The following is a 19,084-nucleotide window of genomic DNA, read 5'->3' on the forward strand; positions in this document are numbered from 1 at the left end:
GAGTATATCAGGTTTTTGATTGTGGCCTGTGAAATGTTGTCCCACTCCTTTTCAATGGCTGTGCAATGTTTTTGGATATTGGCGGGAACTGGAACACGCTGTCGTACACATCGATCCAGAGCATCCCAAACTTGCTCAATGGGTGACATGTCTGGTGAGTATGCATGCCATGGAAAAACTGGGACATTTTCAGCTTCCAAGAATTGTGTACAGATCCTTGTGGAATGGTGCGTGTATTGTCATGCTGAAACATGAGGTGATGGCGGTGGATGAATGGCACAACAATGGCCCTAAGGATCTCATGACGGTGTCTCTGTGCATTCAAATTGCCATCAATAAAATGCTAATTTGTCCGTAGCTTATGCCTGTTCATACCATAACCCCACGCCACCATGGGGCGCGCTGTTCAAAACGTTGACATCAGCAAACCGCTCACCCACACGACACCATGCACGTAGTCTCCGATTGTGAGGCCGGTTAAGACGTAGTGCCAAATTTTCTAAAACAACCTTGGAGGCGGCTTATGGTAAATAAATGAACATTCAATGCTCTGGCAACAGCTCTGTTGGACATTCCTGAAGTCAGCATGCCAATTCTGTGGCATTGTTGTGATAAAACTGCACATTTTAGAGTGGCCTTTTGTCCCCAGCACCAGGTGCAGCTGTGTAATGTTCATGCTATTTAATCAGCTTCTTGATATGCCACACCTGTCAGGTGGATGGATTATCTTGGTAAAGGAGAAATGCTCACTAAATACAAATTTGTGCACAATATTTGAGATAAATAAGCTTTTTTTGCGTATATGGAACATTTCTGGGATCTTTTATTTCAGCTCATGAAACATAGGACCAGCACTTAACATGTTGCGTTTATATTTTTGCTCAGTGTATATGTCTCGTCATCCGTCCCAGCCTCCATCATGGTCTGAAAAATTGCATTTTCCCCCTCTTCTTTCTATCATTTTAATTACTATTAAATTCCTATGTTTGAAATTTGCTTGTCGTTATTTAAATGTGTTTGGAGTCAATTCAGACATGCGAGAATTAAAATGAAAATTAGAGGAGCTGAGCAGAATTTGGAGCATCAGCGACAGGGTGGCAAGGCGCTGAATGCAGAGAGAGAGAGAGATGGTGGATAGGCTGGACGGCCAGGGATCCCAGTCTGGGGGGTGGGGGTGGAAAAGTGGAACACTCTGGATTTGGCAATCGAGAGGTACTCTCCATCCACCCACGCATGCGCTTCAGTGTCCCTGTCTGACTGTGTGGGGGGGGACAAGGTGAATCCCTCCTTGAAACACCTGCTGGGCTTTATAACCAGACTCTCCTCCTCTCCAGTGCTGCGTTGGGCTCCAGAAAGCCGTCACCTTTCATTAGCTACCGCTTTCTAATCCCCCGCGAGTTGTCATCCATTATTTATGAAGCCTCGTCCGGGGGCCAGAAACCCCCCCACCCCCACGTCCTCAGGCGTCATCCCCTCCATCGCAGACTTTGAAAAGTGCCTGGCAGTCAGTCAGTCTGCTGTCTTGTAAAGGGGGCAGGGGGACACCTTCTTACCTGGCCCTGCAGTACCTGACTGTCTGGACTCTGGAGGAAAGGGATGTTTTTCCTGTTGAAATAACCCCAGGGCCAACAGAGCAGCATTGACATTAAAGCCAGAGATCGGCCCAATGGGTAGCGTCAGGGGGAGTGTGGTGGTGTGTAGAAATGCTGCTTAGCACAGTGCTGGGGGATAGGCTGGGGGGGAGGTGGTGTAGTACACGGCGGTGGCCACAGGGTGACAGTGTGGACTAATGAATTTGTCTCCATAGTCAATGAATGGCAGTGATAAGAGGAGGGCAGATCTGGCGAAGCTTTGAGACGTCTGATCGGCTAAGATGTCGAAGCTCAGCGCTAGCCGTGTGACTGTTTCCATACATAGATCTCTGTGCAATGTATCAAAAGGATAACTGCACCTGTGTATAGTTCCTCTCTCCCAGACTTCAGTGTAATGTAACTGAGAATGATGTAATGAAACTGAATGCACTTGTATGATTGCAGACTGTGTGTCAGATCTGTTTAGATCTCTATCTATTGTTAAACTAACATGATAAACACCTCCGAAATGGAAATGAAGTCGTCACCTTGCAATTGGGATTTGTTGCTGTTTTTGCAGGTGTAAAAAATAAACATCTTCCACCTGCACTGGCCAGCCTCCCACCTCCCTCTCACCCCCCAAACAGACAAATCATCTGACAGAATAATTCCCTTTGAGTCAGCCAGCCTCGCTCTAGTGCTTCCTCTCCTCTCTTTCCCTTTCCTCTCTCTCGCTCTCTCGTTCTCGCTCTCACTCGTCTTTCTATCGTTCTCTCTTATCTCTCTCTTTTTCTCTATCTCTCTCGTGCTCTCTCTGTCTCATAGTCTGATTGACTGACAGGGAGGCGTGTATGAGGCAGGGCTGCCGCCATGTTCTCCATCCAACAAGCAGCGTTAAATGTTAATGAGCGGGCTGAAGTGGGCCCCCGATGTGCACACCCTAACCTTTCTCTAATTGAGGATGTGCTGGCATAGCGGCACACCGGGGCACCTTGTTACGCTCGTGCCTGGCGGCCAGACACAGCGCGGAGAGCTACTGTCATCCCATGTCTTCCTTATTTTTCAGCAGCGAAGCGACGTGTGGTATGGTGTTGCGGAGGTGAGCGAGTCGGCAGGCAGGAGGAGGGCTCTTTTGATGGTGACCTCCCCCACCCATCCTCTGCAGTGGTACATCAGTGATAATAAGTTTAGAGAGAGATGACTACTGTACTGTAGCACGCGGCCTGGCTGCTGTCTCCAAAGAGTGCCCGGAATCAAAGCCCCAATCTCCGACGGCGTTTCATGTGTTGAATGCGCGCAATTAGTTTCACGCTCTACAGTCATTCAAAAAGGGAGAGGCGCTACAGTACATAGTGTCTAGCCTCGTGAGAATTGTAGGCTTGTTGTGCAACTGTTAGGCGAAACAGACTGGACAAAATATTTTGGTTTCGCAAGCCGAAGAACAGAAATGATTTACGATGGCGTACAATGGTTCATGCTGTAGTTTGTTTATATACAGTTTTAGATGCTTATCGTTTGTTGTTTCTCTCCTCCCCCAGCCTCAAATACTACAGCCTTCCAGGCCATGGCCCAACAGCATGCAGCAACCCCAGCCCCAGGAAAGACTAACAAGCTCAGCCCACACCGAGGCCCCCCGAGACTCCTCCAACCCTGGCTGTGGGGACTCGGCCAGAATGATCCCTGCCCCTAGCCTCCCACAGTCCCCCGGCTCTCTGAAAATAGCCTCCATCACTAAGAGGCCACAGGAAGGCCCCACAACAAACTCCACCCAGACGTCCATGGCAGGCTTCCCCAGGGTGGTGAGAGGAATCCAGTGTAGGAGCAGTCTCAGGCCGGGCTTCACAGCTCCACAGTCCCGGCTGCCCCCACCTCCCTTCAGAGGTCTGCCCTGCTACAGCTCCGCGAACCAGGCCTCTGCCTCCTCCCAGAGCCCTGTACTGCCGGCCTGCCCCCGGACCAAAGCACCCAGACAGACTCCAGGCCTCAGAGAACCAGAGATTGGCGGACTCAAGGCCAGAGGTCTAGTCCATCCCAGCCTCTTACGACTTCCCAAGCCAAAGAGCCACTGACTGCTATCTCTCAACTCTCAAACATTGCCATGTAGCAAGACCACTCAGCACCACCTTCTACCCATTCAAACCCAAAAGATCTGACTTCTTCTAAAGGCTTCCAGGCCTCACCTCAGCAAGGTTACAGTGTCTACCCTGTAAGAAAGGAAGACTTGTAGATTATATCCGAAATAACAAACTAGGTGGTTCAAGCCCTGAATGCTGATTAGCTGACAGCCGTGGTATATCAGACCGTATATGGGTATGACAAAACATTTATTTTTACTGCTCTAATTACGTTGGTAACCGGTTTAAGCAATAAGGCACCTCGGGGGTTCGTGGTATATTGCCAATATACCACGGCTAAGGGCTGTGTGCAGGCACCCCGCGTTGCATCGTGCATAACAACAGCCCTTAGCCGTGGTATATTGGCCTTATACCAAACCTCCTCGGGCCTTATTGCGTAAATAAACATATGACCCCACAGACTATTTTAGCTAGCCTGCTGCGCTTCCAGTAAGACTCACTCAAGGTCCGGAATAAAATTGACCCGTGTACATTTGGTAAATGCCTTATACAAAGGCGTCAAGCATAACACAATAATTGTTTTTCCCCTCCAAAAACACGCTTCAGTACAATCTGTCAAATCCAATTTTATTTGTCACATGCGCTGAATACAACAGGTGTAGACCTTACCATGAAATGCTTACTTACAAGCCCTGTGCAGAGTGTTGTCTAGATCAGTTAAATGCAGATATTGTTTGCGTGAAATGTTGTTTCAAAGTGTTAACTTTCAGGATGCTTGACACTTTTACAGTCCCTCCAGAACTTTTACTCTCTGGCCAAAACGTATCCCAGATGATGATTCTGCATGCATAGGGACACCGCAAGTACAACTATCTGGCCTTAATATAGCATTTAGGTGCCCTAATACTAGTTGACTTACTGAACTACTACATGATACCTGTATGTAGTTGTTGCGCCTAGTATAGCTATTGACCTGATGTACTCTCTGAACAGTGTCCTAGATGAATGAAGACAATATTATAACACAGAAAAACGGTTACAGGAACAGAGAATCCCTTTTGACTTGAGGGGGGAACACTTTTAGAAGTGCAGATATTTTGGTTATATAGACTAGAGAATTTAGTTAAATCAGATATTGTCCCTCTGGATAAACTGGGGAGATTCTAACAGCTGTGTTAGGTTCTAAAGTTCCCCTTGCCACTTCTCAGTATTACTTCTCTCTGGTTTCAAAACACCTTTATTCTTTCTGCCTTGTTTTGGTGCACGTGTTTTGGTGCATTTTCAAAAGTAGCTGTAGCTACCACTGTCTACCGACAGTCAGTCAGTCTGTCTGTCTTGTCTGTTGCAGTTGGATTGAGACACAGGGATAACAGAGATCCATCCGGAGGAGCCATCTTGTGCAGTTGGTGCTCTGACAGAGCTGTCTTTGTTTCCCCGTGCTTCCGTAATGAGAAGGTCTAGTTTGGTCTGTAGGAAGAGGCCTCCTACACGCTACTGTAATGACGCTGCAGAAGAGAAGCTTCTTGATGTGCTTCAGGCCAGGCCCCTTAATAGAAGGGGAAAGAAAGAAAAGAAAAATAAAGAAAAGGTCCTAGCATGAAACAATATTGTGTTATAGTGTGCTGGCTTGTGGTGACCATGTGATTCCGTAGTGGTGTCGGTTCCAGTTGGCATGGTTACGCGGCCGAGTGGCTCGGCAGAGGGGTGTGTTGATGTCAAGTGGTTGAAGCACATGCTCAGTGTGTCCCTGTCAACAGCAGGGCCAGACTCATTCCTACGGTATAACACCCACCCTCCATGTCTTCTACCACACCTTCTTCTCTCAGTCCTTCCCCAAAGGGTCCCATTGAGTGTGTCACTGTGGGCCAGCGTGTCAAGGAGGGTAGAGAGGGATACGACTCTCATTCCTCTTCTTCAAAGCCATAATGTCTAACTACTTCCTGGTCCGTCGCTATGTTTAGTCCTAGAGAGCTTTAATTAGGAGCCTAATGGGCGCCATTTATACCCTTGACCGATCAGGTCCTTATTTCCCTTATGTCGTAACTGACCTTTTTGATCCCAAGTCTTCTGATTGGTTGGCTCAGCATACGTTGTAGAATGCTCTGAGAGGAACAACATCACCCAGTCAACACAGTCTCAAAGATAAGATTGAGAATGCCTATTTCTGTAACTTAATTTGGTCAGTCTTCTTCCCCCACTAAAGCTTTCCATGCTTTTCTATGCAACACAGTTGTGCCCTACTCATGGAAGATAAGTCTCATTGGTACATAGTTGTAGACAATGTGCTGTTGGCCTTCATGGACCCCTCATTATGATCCTATGTTAAGCCAGCTGGAAAGTGTACTTGATATCCCAAGCGCTTGTCTTGCTGCCACACAGCTCTTGAAGTATTTGTCTTCCCATTTCTAAATGATTGAAAGCCATGCCCCATAAAGGTCATGTACCCTTGTGTTATATTTGTCAAGCGTTTCGAAGTACATTCGGCAGCATTCCTAGCCTGGTTCCAGATCTGTTCAGGCTTTTTCTGACTCCATTGCTGTCATTGTCAAGCCAAACGTGTTTGTCATGATGATGAGTGTAAAGGAGTTGGCATGATGCACAAACAGACTGGCAACAGCAACCCCACAAAGTATGTACATGACATCACTCCAACAGTCCCGGGACATGAGAAATGTCACTCCAAATCAATTCTCCTATTTGGAATGCAAGGCTGCTTCCCCATCCCACCCAGATAAGAACAACATGCTTTTTATACATTTCATATCTTCAAATGATAAACAAACAATAAACTAACTACTATTTGAGGACCTGTAGGGAAGAGAACGAGATGCATTTGATCAATTCCTGTTTGACAGTGAGAGTCCTTGATTTAAAGGATTTAGAATATTCAGGGGTGGAAATGTTTTTAGATTAACGAGATCTTAACAGAAGCTCAACGTATTTACCTCTGAGAAGTTCTCACCCAAACCCCCCCCCCCCCCAAATAGTGACCTAAAGTTATTGAAAAGGGTTGCGATGTATTAATAATGCATTATTATTTTCCGGTTGTCTAGCTTTGGCTTACCATAATATGGTATGTAGATTGAACAAAAAACTTGCCCTTGAATTGACTGTACGGCCAACAGGGTATCATATGGTCATGTAGCAGCAATACTCTTCTTGTGTATTACAAAAGTGCCTGCTTTTGTGACTTCAATTCCCGTGGTCCTGAACATTTGGTGTGATCTCCATCTCTTTGATTAAACTAGGTCCATATAGATAGTTGGGTATGTCGATGAGTGAGTGTTCCTCCTGGAGGAATGGAACTGTACGGTAGAGTAGGCCTAACTGTGTTTGCTGAAAGGAGAGAGTGAGTCTGCCTTGGGTTGATAGGTATATCCCTTTCTGTATCCCTCCGCCCCTCTACAGGGTTCAACACAGGGTTATGCGTTATGCCCGCGCAGCCTAGCAGATGTTAGACTGCCAGTCACACTTAGTATTTACTGTCACAGGCTCACTCTCAACACATTCTGACTGGGAAGGGCAAATCTGTTTGTGTCTCTTTCTCACTACAGTAACATTCTCTGTAACACAGGCCAGGTTAGTGGAGCTACAGTACTGTATTTGGAAAAGCAGGCCAAGCTATGCTTCCAGTGCTGACAGCTCGCATGCTTTGATGCTCTCTGGTGTGCCTCCTCTTTCTTGTAAGCAGTCTTGAGGAGATTTGTCTCTGTGTTGCCGTCTCTTTCCGACTTCCCAAATCTCCGTTTTAAGGCTCTTTTTACTAGCTTTTTTAAATGTATGCATTTTTATTGTATTTATATTTTAGAAATGCTGAAACTGTAGTTTCATTGAGGAAATGACATTGTAAACAGCGGGATGTGTTTCCCGCTCATTACCATCTGTTCAGTTAATGTTCTTCATTATTTCATCAGGGTGGTCTTAAACACGGGCTGCTCCCCAAATGGCACCCTATGCCCTTTTATAGTGTTCTACTTTTGACCAGAGCCTTATGAGCCCAGAAGTTCCCAAAGTAGTGCACTATATAGGGATTAGGGTGTCGTGTGGAACGCAGCAACTATCACACCAGGCAGACAATGGTCGTGTCTGAAATCTGTTTTGCCTGCTACTTACCAAAACGACATACTGCGTACTAATCATTCTACAGTACATACCATTTAGAACGTACTGTTAAGTAAAAATGTATGCAGTTAGTGAACAACAAATATCTGAGAATGCGTCAAGTAATGCACAATTTGTGTTTGTTAGAGTCCGTCCCCTTTTTCTGATGATCTGCTGTGGCTCTGAAAAGACAATTCTCGTCCTCGATAGCATGCAGCTATTCATACTAGATTAAAAGCCAAAATGAATACGACACCCTGGCATTTAAAGCAAACAACATTTTCGAAATGTCACATACTATAAAACGTTCTAGTTTCGCATACCTAATCAGCCTGCTATTTAGAACGCAAGTACAAATATTGGGACACGGCCGATATGTCTCCTCGCTACCAGTAGAACCTCTACTGTAGAAGGACTACTGGCATCTGTCTGGTGGTTCATGGCCAGATGTAGGATCATAGAAAAAACGTCTCTCACTCAGAGTAAATGAACCAGTCATCTTATAGGTGGGAAGGGTTCAGTTTGGGGTCCATAATCTTTCGCTTTGTTGTAGTCTAATATTACTGCTGTAAACGTACAACTCCATAACACGAGTATATTCAATATGCAGTACTGTATGACTTACTGTACTGTCCTGTTCAAGTCCTTCACCTCGCTAGCCATCACATTGACTGTACTGTAGAACTTATTTTTCTCACCTATGACAGGAAACTAAAATGGAGAGAGTCTGCTCTGAGGATCGGTTTCCTTGTGTGTTTGTGTTAATCTTCCTGCCAATTCTGTTTTACTTCCATGTTTGCTACACTGCTATTTAATTTGTGCAATACAATAACGATTGAAAACATACTGTTGTACACGATGCTAATTATTTATATGTATATGACATACAATATCTATATCTGTGTGTAATTGTCATGGAATTCTTGAGCTTGTCAAAAAAAGAGAAAGCTCAATCTGAAATGCACTTTAAATGATTGTGTTGAGAGACTTGGAACATGAAGGAATGAACTTGAAAACATATTGAACTGCTTTCTGTTTAGATCTGGCTCCTTTTTGCTGTGATATCTGAGGTTATGGAGTGGCTGAGCGCTCAAATAAAGACTGCACCAAATCTACATTGAGTCTGGTGTGTGTCGCTCTCTCACTATGGGGTTGGTGGTTGTGACAGGATGGTATGAGATGATTGGATGAGGAGAGAGGGGTGTGTACAGTAAGAGAAGTGGTGGAACACGAGGGTGGTAAGAGATTGGGGGAATCGATAGGCTAGGGTGAGGTGAGAGGGGTAGAGATGATGGTATTCTTTCACCCAGGATGTGAGTAGTATAAAATAGGACTGTGGTCAACATCAAAGACCCACCACCCTATTGTACAGTAGGTGGGGTTATTTTCTGCTCATGCATTCTCATTTTGACACCAAATCCACCACTGGTGTGCGTGGCCAAAGAGCTCTATTTTCACGTCATCCAAAAAATGTAAACGCCTGGAATTTGCTAAACGGCATTGGCACTTGGATTGGAACCGGTGCTTTGGTCAGATGACAGGAAAATGAATCTCTTTGCCCACGCACACCAGTGGTGGGTTTGACGTCAAAATGTTTTGGTGCTATTTTGTTTCCACTGGTCCTGGGACTCTTGTTAAGGTCAATGGCATCATGAACTTGTACCAGGACATTTTAGCCAAAAAACCTAGTTGCCTCTTCCAGCAAGACAATAACACCAAGCAGACATCAGAATCCACAAAGAAATGTTAATTGACCTCAAAATCAACATTTTGGCCATCTCAGTCTCCGGACTTGAAACCCTTTGAAACCTGTGGTTTAACTCCAAGGATCTGGGAGGATTCTGTATGGAGGAATGGTCTATGATCCCTCCCGATGTGTTCTCCAACTCATACAACATTTTAAATAAAGGCTCAGTGCCGGAGGTATTGAAAAACAGGTGTCAATAAGTTTGACCCCTACCTTTTGAGGAAAAAATAATATTACTTGTTAAACCAAATATCTTTCTCAGAGAAATTCAAATACAATTGTATTGGTCACATACATATATTTTGCAGATGTTATTGCAGGTGTAGCAAAACGCTTATTTTTTTTTAGCTCCAACAGTGCAGTAATACTTAATACACACAAATACTAAAAAATACAAAAAAAGGAATTATATCAGAATGATTGTCAGTCCGGAATATAAATATATATTAATATGAAGGTGTGTATGGACAGTATATTATTAGAAAAGGTGTGTACAGCAGTAGTTGTATAGGATGAGCCATGACTAGAATACAATATATACTGTACACAGTGTACAAATCATTAGGAACACCTGCTCTTTCCATGGCAGACTGACCAAGGGAAAGCTATGATCTCTTATTGATGTCACTTGTTAAATCCATTTCAATCAGTGTAGATTAAGGGGAGGAGACAGGTGAAAGAATATCTTTGAAGCCTCGAGACAATTGAGACATGGATTGCGTATGTGTTCCATTCAGTGTGAATTGGCAAGACAAAAGATTGTTGTGCCCTTTGAACAATGTATGGTAGTAGGGACCAAGGGCGCCAGTTTGAGTGCAACGCTGCACAGTTTCCCGTGTGTATCAAGAATGGTCCACCACCCAAAGGACATCCAGCTAACTTGACACAACTGTGGGAAGCATTGGAGTCAACTGGCCAGTATCCCTGTGGAACGCTTTCAACACCTTGTATAGTCTATACCCCTATGAATTGAGGCTGTTCTGAAGGGCAAAAGGGGGTACAACTCAATTTTAGGAACATGTTCCTAATCTTTTGTACACTCAGTGTACATATGAAGTAGGTTAAACAGTATGTTAACATTATTAAAGTGACCAGTATTCAATGATTATGTACATAGGGCAGCAGTCTCTAAGGTGCTGGGTATAATACCGGGTGGCAGCCGGCTAGTAACAGTGACTAAGTTCAGGGCAGGGTACTGGGCTGAGGCTGGCTAGTGGTGACTGTTTAATGGCCTGGAGATGGAAACAGTTTTTCAGTCTCTCGGTCCCAGCTTTGATGCACCTGTATTGTCTCCGTCTTCTAGATGGTAGCGGGTTGAACACGCCGTGGTCTAAAATAATATAACTATCAAGGGTGTCAATCATTTCGGACCCAAATGTAGTTGTTTTGCATTCAAGTCGATTCCTTACTAAGTCAGAAAGAGGGAAAATGTAATTATTGGAAGAAGGGATCTAGAGTTTTACTGAGGCAAAAAGTGCATTTATATTTACATGTGCCCTGAATGTGGCTCCAAGGCACAGTTTCAAGGAAGACATGGCTGTTATATATTTATTACCTCGTTATAAGAGGTAGCCATTGAAAGTCCTGCCCTCCTGCTCTCTTTCTTTCGATAGACTCATGATTGACAGGTAGTCTTCCAACTGAATTGTTCTTAGCCAACTATGTATTAAAATACACACAGCTCTGCTGTAGAGTTGAGTGACAGCTTCATTTCCCACAATTGATGTACAGTCCTTTTCCACTTTCTCTATTCCCAGAAGTTCCCATGAGTGTGGTGTGCCAGTGGCGATCTCCTTTCACCACTCCCACTTTTGGAAGTGACCAATAACTAGGTGTGAGGGCAGTAGCAATTAAATCTGCTTTTTCCTTCATGCAAAGCAAAGCCTTCAGGCATCACATAGAGCAGTACAGGGGATATGCAGGAGGCCAAACTAAATGGAGAGATCTGCGCAATGAACCTACATAGCGCTCCCATTACTCGCTTCTGCTATGTTTCTCACCATGGGCCACTGCATAGCAGATGTGCTATGGGCCTTAAAAATATAGATTGACAATGAGAAACCACTTTGTATTTCCTGTTTGAACCCAAGGCGAATCTGTGTACCGAGAGTTTCACTTGAATTTCATACTTTTTATGTTTCAGTGGATTGGAGAAGTAGTCGAGAAGTCAGCAATGTTTTGATAATTGACTGTGCCACAGTAGTGTTAAGTGTCATGAGTGCTACTGTATTAGGATTTACTTTTTGTTTTGCTGTAGTTTTCAGATGAGCGGAAGCAAAATAGCCCCATAACATCAAAATATTCCACTGGTCTCTCTTTCTCTCTCTTTTTTTCTCTTCTCTCTCTCTCTCTCTCTCAGCCATCTTGACACAACTGTGGGAAGCATTGGAGTCAACATGGGCCAGCATCCCTGTGGAATGCTTTTGACACCTTGTAGAGTCCATACCCTGGTCTCTCTTTCTCTCTCAAAACCAACTACAGCTCTCCTGCCAGCTCTAATTTAATGACGTGCTGACTGAAACAGGTTGGGATATAAAATTAGATTATGTTTATATAGTTGTTTTGCGTTAAGGTCAATTCCTTACTAAGTCTGAAAGGCACCTGTTGGAAGTAGGGGTCTAGAGTTTTACTGAGGTAAAAAGTGCATTTATATTTTCATGTGGCTCCAAGGCAAAGTTTTTCAAGGGAGAGTCAGCAGTTGTATATTAATTATCTCAGCATAAGAGAGGACGTTGTAGTTGAAAGTCCTCTCACTCTCTTTCTTTCAACAGACTCTTGATTGACAGATATTCTTCTAACTTTTGTGCCATTAAACCAAACAATTTCCATGATTGCAGCAAATCATGTGTTTCAGAGAGGCCAAGGCATATAGCCTCCTCTCCTCAGCATGACAAAGGGACTTGAGACACAAACAGCCATAATTATCATTAGAGTCCCGGTGCAGTCAAACACGTGATTTTTTGTGTGTTTCATACAGTGCATTCGGAAAGTATTCAGACCCCTTTAATTTTTTCACATTTGGTTACGTTACAGCCTTATTCTAAGATAGATTAACTTGTTTTTTCCTCATCAATCTTCCTACAATACCTAATAGTGACAAAGCAAAAACAGGTTTTTAGACATTTTTGCAAATGTATATATTACAGAAAAAAACGGATATATCACATTTACATAAGTATCCAAACCCTTTACTCAGTACTTTGTTGAAGCACCTTTGGCAGTGATTACAGCATTGAGTCTTCTTGGGTATGACTCTTCAAGCTTGGCACACATGTATTTGGGCAGTTTCTCCTATTTTTCTCTGCCGATCCTGTCAAGCTTTGTCAGGTTAGATGGTGAATGTTGCTGCACAGCTATTTTCAGGTCTCCCCAGAGATATTAGATTGGTGTTCAAGTCCGGGCTCTGGCTGGACCACTCAAGGACATTCAGAGGCTGTCCCGAAGCCACGCATGCATTGTCTTGGTTTCTCATGGTCTGAGAGTCCTTTAGCTGCCTTTTGGCAAACTCCAAGCGGACTGTCATGTGACTTTTACTGTGGAGTGGCTTCCGTCTGGCCACTCTGCCATAAAGGTCTGATTGTTGGATTGCTGCAGAGATGTTTGTTCTTCTGGAAGGTTCTCCCATCTCCACAGAGGAACTCTGGAGCTCTGTCAGAGTGACCATCGGGTTCTTGGTCATCTCCCTGACCAAGGCCCTTCTCCCCCGATTGCTCAGTTTGGCCGGGCGGCCAGCTCTAGGAAGTTTTGGTGGTTCCAAACTTCTTTTTCGATATTCTTTTTCGGTATGATGTAGGCTACTGTGTTCCTCTGGGCCTTCAATGCTGCAGATATATTTTGGTACCATTCCCCATATCTGTGCCACGACACAATGCTGTCTCGGAGCAATACGGACAATTCCTTCGACCTAATGGCTTGGTTTTTGCTTTGATGTGCACTGTCAACTGTGGGACCATATACAGTGCCTTCGGAAAGTATTCAGACCCATTGACTTTTTCCACATTTTGTTACATTACAGCCTTATTCTAAAATGGATTTAAAAATAATAATACTTATCAATCTACACACAATACCCAGTAATGACAGGTTTTTAGAAATTGTTGCTAATTTATTAAAAATACAAAACTGAAACATGACATTTACATAGGTATCTAAACCCTTTACTCTGCGTTTCTGCACAGCTATTTTCAGGTCTCTTCAGAGATGTTCGATCCGGTTCAAGTTCGGGCTCTGGCTGGGCCACTCAAGGACATTCAGAGACTTGTCCCGAAGCCACTCCTGTGTTGTCTTAGCTGTGTGCTTAGGGTCATTGTCCTGTTGGAAGGTGAACCTTCGCCCGAGTCTGAGGTCCTGAGTGCTCTGGAGCAGGTTTTCATCAATGATCTCGCTGTACTTTTCTCTGTTCATCTTTGCCTCGATCCTGACTACTCTCCCGGTACCTGCCGCTGAAAAACACCCCCACAGCATGATGTTGCCACCACCATGCTTCACCGTAGGGATGGTGCCAGGTTTCTTCCAGAGGTGACACTTGGCATTCAGGCCAAGGAGTTGAATCTTGGTTACATCAGACCAGAGAATCTTGTTTCTCATGGTCTGAGAGTCTTTAGGTGCCTTCATTTTCCAAGCTGTTTAAAGGCACAGTCAACTTAGTGTATGTAAATGTCTGACCCACTGGAATTACAGTGAATTGTAAGTTAAATAATCTGTCTGTAAACAATTGTTGGGAAAATGACTTGTGTCACAATTCCAGTGGGTCAGAAGTTTACATACACTAAGTTGACTGTGCCTTTAAACAGCTTGGAAAAATCCAGTAAAAAATGTCATGCCTTTATAAGCTTCTGATGGGATAATTGACGTCAATTGGAGGTGTACCTGTGGATGTATTTCAAGGCCTACCTTCAAACTCAGTGCCTCTTTGCTTGACATCATGGGAAACTCAAAAGAAATCAGCCAAGACCTCAGAAAAACTATTGTAGACCTCCACAAGTCTGGTTCATCCTTGGGAGCAATTTCTAAAATCCTGAAGGTACCACGTTCATCTGTACAAACAATAGTACGCAAGTACACTGCTCAAAAAAATAAAGGGAACACTTAAACAACACAATGTAACTCCAAGTCAATCACACTTCTGTGAAATCAAACTGTCCACTTAGGAAGCAACACTGATTGACAATAAATTTCACATGCTGTTGTGCAAATGGAATAGACAAAAGGTGGAAATTATAGGCAATTAGCAAGACACCCCCAATAAAGGAGTGGTTCTGCAGGTGGTGACCACAGACCACTTCTCAGTTCCTATGCTTCCTGGCTGATGTTTTGGTCACTTTTGAATGTTAGCGGTGCTCTCACTCTAGTGGAAGCATGAGACGGAGTCTACAACCCACACAAGTGGCTCAGGTAGTGCAGCTCATCCAGGATGGCACATCAATGCGAGCTGTGGCAAGAAGGTTTGCTGTGTCTGTCAGCGTAGTGTCCAGAGCATGGAGGCGCTACCAGGAGACAGGCCAGTACATCAGGAGACGTGGAGGAGGCCGTAGAAGGGCAACAACCCAGCAGCAGGACCGCTACCTCCGCCTTTGAGCAGGAGGAGCACTGCCAGAGCCCTGCAAAATGACCTCCAGCAGGCCACAAATACACATGGTTAGCAGATGTTAATGCGAGTGTAGCGAAATGCTTGTGCTTCTAGTTCCGACAATGCAGTAATAACCAACAAGTTATCTAACCTAACAATTCCACAACTACTACCTTATACACAAAGGGATTTAGAATATGTACATAAAGATATATGAATGAGTGATGGTACAGAACGGCATAGGCAAGATGCAGTAGATGGTATAGTGTACAGTCTATACATATGAGATGAGTAATGTAGGGTATGTAAACATAAAGTGTCATAGTTTAAAGTGGCTAGTGATACATGTATTACATAAAGATGGCAAGATGCAGTGGATGATATACAGTACAGTATATACATATACCTATGAGATGAGTAATGTAGGGTATGTAAACATTATATTAAGTGGCATTGTTTAAAGTGGCTAGTGATACATTTTTACATAATTTCCATCAATTCCCATTATTAAAGTGGCTGGAGTTGAGTCAGTATGTTGGCAGCGGCCACTAAATGTTAGTGGTGGCTGTTTAACAGTCTGATGGCCTTGAGATAGAAGCTGTTTTTCAGTCTCTCGGTCCCTGCTTTGATGCACCTGTACTGACCTCGCCTTCTGGATGATAGCGGGGTGAACAGACAGTGGCTCGGGTGGTTGTTGTCCTTGATGATCTTTATGGCCTTCCTGTGACATCGGATGGTGTAGGTGTCCTGGAGGGCAGGTAGTTTGCCCCCGGTGATGCGTTGTGCAGACCTCACTACCCTCTGGAGAGCCTTACGGTTGTGGGCGGAGCAGTTGCCGTACCAGGCGGTGATACAGCCCGACAGGATGCTCTCGATTGTGCATCTGTAGAAGTTTGTGAGTGTTTTTGGTGACAAGACGAATTTCTTCAGCCTCCTGAGGTTGAAGAGGCGCTGCTGCGCCTTCTTCCCCACGCTGTCTGTGTGGGTGGACCAATTCAGTTTGTCCGTGATGTTTACACCGATGAACTTAAAACTTTCCACCTTCTCCACTGCTGTCCCGTCGATGTGGATAGGGGGGTGCTCCCCCACATAGTCTTTCCTCTTCCGTTTCAACACAATACTGACCTGTTTCAATACGCAAAGGCAATATCCCTGATCTGACCTGTTTCAATACGCAAAGGCAATATCCCTGATCTGACCTGTTTCAATACGCAAAGGCAATATCCCTGATCTGACCTGTTTCAATACGCAAAGGCAATATCCCTGATCTGACCTGTTTCAATACGCAAAGGCAATATCCCTGATCTGACATGTTTCAATATGCAGAGGCAATATCCCTGATCTTACCTGTTTCAATACGCAGAGGCAATATCCCTGATCTGACCTGTTTCAATACGCAGAGGCAATATCCCTGATCTGACCTGTTTCAATATGCAGAGGCAATATCCCTGATCTTACCTGTTTCAATACGCAGAGACAATATCCCTGATCTTACCTGTTTCAATATGCAGAGGCAATATCCCTGATCTGACCTGTTTCAATACGCAGAGACAATATCCCTGATCTTACCTGTTTCAATACGCAGAGGCAATATCCCTGATCTTACCTGTTTCAATATGCAGAGGCAATATCCCTGATCTTACCTGTTTCAATACGCAGAGACAATATCCCTGATCTTACCGGTTTCAATACGCAGAGACAATATCCCTGATCTGACTTGTTTCAATACGCAGAGGCAATATCTCTGATTTTACCTGTTTCAATACGCAGAGGCAATATCCCTGATCTTATCTGTTTCAATACGCAGAGACAATATCCCTGATTTTACCTGTTTCAATACGCAGAGACAATATCCCTGATTTTACCTGTTTCAATACGCAGAGACAACATCCCTAATTTTACCTGTTTCAATACGCAGAGACAATATCCCTGATTTTACCTGTTTCAATACGCAGAGACAATATCCCTAATCTGACCTGTTTCAGTACGCAGAGACAATATCCCTGATTTTACCTGTTTCAATACGCAGAGACAATATCCCTGATCTTACCTGTTTCAATATGCAGAGGCAATATCCCTGATCTTACCTGTTTCAATATGCAGAGGCAATATCCCTGATCCTACCTGTTTCAATACGCAGAGACAATATCCCTGATCTTACCTGTTTCAATATGCAGAGGCAATATCCCTGATCTTACCTGTTTCAATATGCAGAGGCAATATCCCTGATCTTACCTGTTTCAATACGCAGAGACAATATCCCTGATCTTACCTGTTTCAATATGCAGAGGCAATATCCCTGATCTTTTTTAGATAGGTTACACATAATATATCTCACACACAAATTCACCCTTAATCAAACAAAAGGTTCTCCATTTTGGTTTATGATTAATCTCCACCCATTTCTTTTCATATTGCATCAACAGTTTTTTTTTTCATCATATCTATGTCTCCCTTAATTTGGTTTTCATACAGATATTCACAGTCAGACTGTTGAAAAAGGTAAAACATTTCAGTTGCCCAGACTCCCCCTATGGATAGATCCCATTAAAAAACTTTACTAGCTATTCTGGCAGCCTATGTCACGTTCCTGACCTATTTCTGTTAGTTTGTTATATGTGTTAGTTGGTCAGGACGTGAGTTTGGGTGGGCATTCTATGTTTTCTGTTTCTATGTTGGTTTATGGGTTGCCTGGTATGGCTCTTAATTAGAGGCAGGTGTTTGGCGTTCCTCTAATTAAGAGTCATATTTAGGTAGGTGTTTTCACAGTGTTCGTTGTGGGTGATTGTCTCCTGTGTTTGTGTATGTCGTTGCGCCACACAGGACTGTTTTCGGTTTGTTTGTTCATCGTTCATTTTGTGTAGCCTATTTTCTCTATTCGTGCGTTCTTCATGTTTTATGTAAGTTCGTCGTCTAGGTCTGTCTACACCGTTTATTTGTTTTGTTAGTGTTTTAGTCGAGTTCGTGTTTTTTCTTTAATAAATCATGTCGACAAACTCCGCTGCGCCTTGGTTCAATCCATGTTCCTCCTCTTCTGATGAAGAGGAAGAGGAAAGCCGTTACAGAATCACCCACCGATCCAGAACCAAGCGGCGCGAAGTCGAGCAGGATTCTACACAGGTATCATGGACTTGGGAGGAAATATTGGACGGGAAAGGTCCATGGGCACAGTCGGGAGAATATCGCCGCGCTCGTGAGGAGATGGAGGCAGCGAGAGCCCAAGAGCGTTGGTATGAGGAGGCAGCAAGGAGACGTGGCTGGAAGTCCGAGAGGAGACCCCAAACATTTCTTGGGGGGGTGGCTAAGAGGTAGTGGGCCAAGGGCAGGTAGGAGACCTGCGCCCACTTCCCAGGCTTACCGTGGAGAGCGGGAGTACGGGCAGGCGCCGTGTTACGCAGTAGAGCGCACGGTGTCTCCTGTACGAGTGCATAGCCCAGTGCGGGTTATTCCACCTCCCCGCACTGGTAGGGCTAGATTGGGCATTGAGCCAGGTGTCATGAGGCCGGCTCAACGCGTCTGGTCTCCAGTGCGTCTCCTCGGGCCGGCTTACATGGCACCAGCCTTACGCATGGTGTCCCCGGTTCGCCTACATAGCCCGGTGCGGGTTATTCCACCTCCCCGCACTGGTCGGGCGACGGGGAGCATTCAACCAGGTAAGGTTGGGCAGGCTCGGTGCTCAAGGGAGCCAGTACGCCTTCACGGTCCGGTATTTCCGGCACTACCTCCCCGCCCCAGCCCAGTAACCCCAGTGCCTACACTACGCACCAGGCTTCCAGTGCGTTTTCAGAGCCCTGTTCCTCCTCCACGCACTCTCCCTATAGTGCGTGTCTCCAGCCCAGTGCCTCCAGTTCCGGCACCGCGCACTAAGCCACATGTGCGTCTCCTAAGTCCTGTGCACACTGTTGTTTCTCCCCGTACTCGTCCTGATGTGCGTGCACTCAGCCCGGTGCCACCAGTGCCGGTACCACGCACCAGGAATATAGTGCGCTTCGAGAGGTCAGTGTGCCCTGTCCCTGCTCCC

At 44.8% G+C, this 19,084-nt stretch overlaps 1 protein-coding gene across 5 annotated transcripts in view; it reads left to right on the plus strand.

Annotated features, from left to right (window-relative positions):
* Nucleotides 1-8,862, plus strand: part of ccser2b (coiled-coil serine-rich protein 2b) — a 146,563-nt gene extending 137,701 nt beyond the window's left edge. For 2 of the 5 annotated variants that reach the window (XM_055896432.1, XM_055896363.1), the window contains exon 10: nucleotides 3,110-8,862. In XM_055896432.1, the coding sequence (XP_055752407.1) occupies nucleotides 3,110-3,640 (531 nt within the window). In that variant the 3' untranslated portion in view covers nucleotides 3,641-8,862. The remainder of the gene's footprint in view (nucleotides 1-3,109) is intronic. The other 3 variants (XM_055896599.1, XM_055896516.1, XM_055896673.1) reach the window with 3 other exon arrangements.
* Nucleotides 8,863-19,084: the final 10,222 nt, after the last annotated feature.

Source organism: Salvelinus fontinalis, chromosome 1 (assembly GCF_029448725.1).
Source record: "Salvelinus fontinalis isolate EN_2023a chromosome 1, ASM2944872v1, whole genome shotgun sequence".
Classification (NCBI taxonomy): domain Eukaryota; kingdom Metazoa; phylum Chordata; class Actinopteri; order Salmoniformes; family Salmonidae; genus Salvelinus; species Salvelinus fontinalis.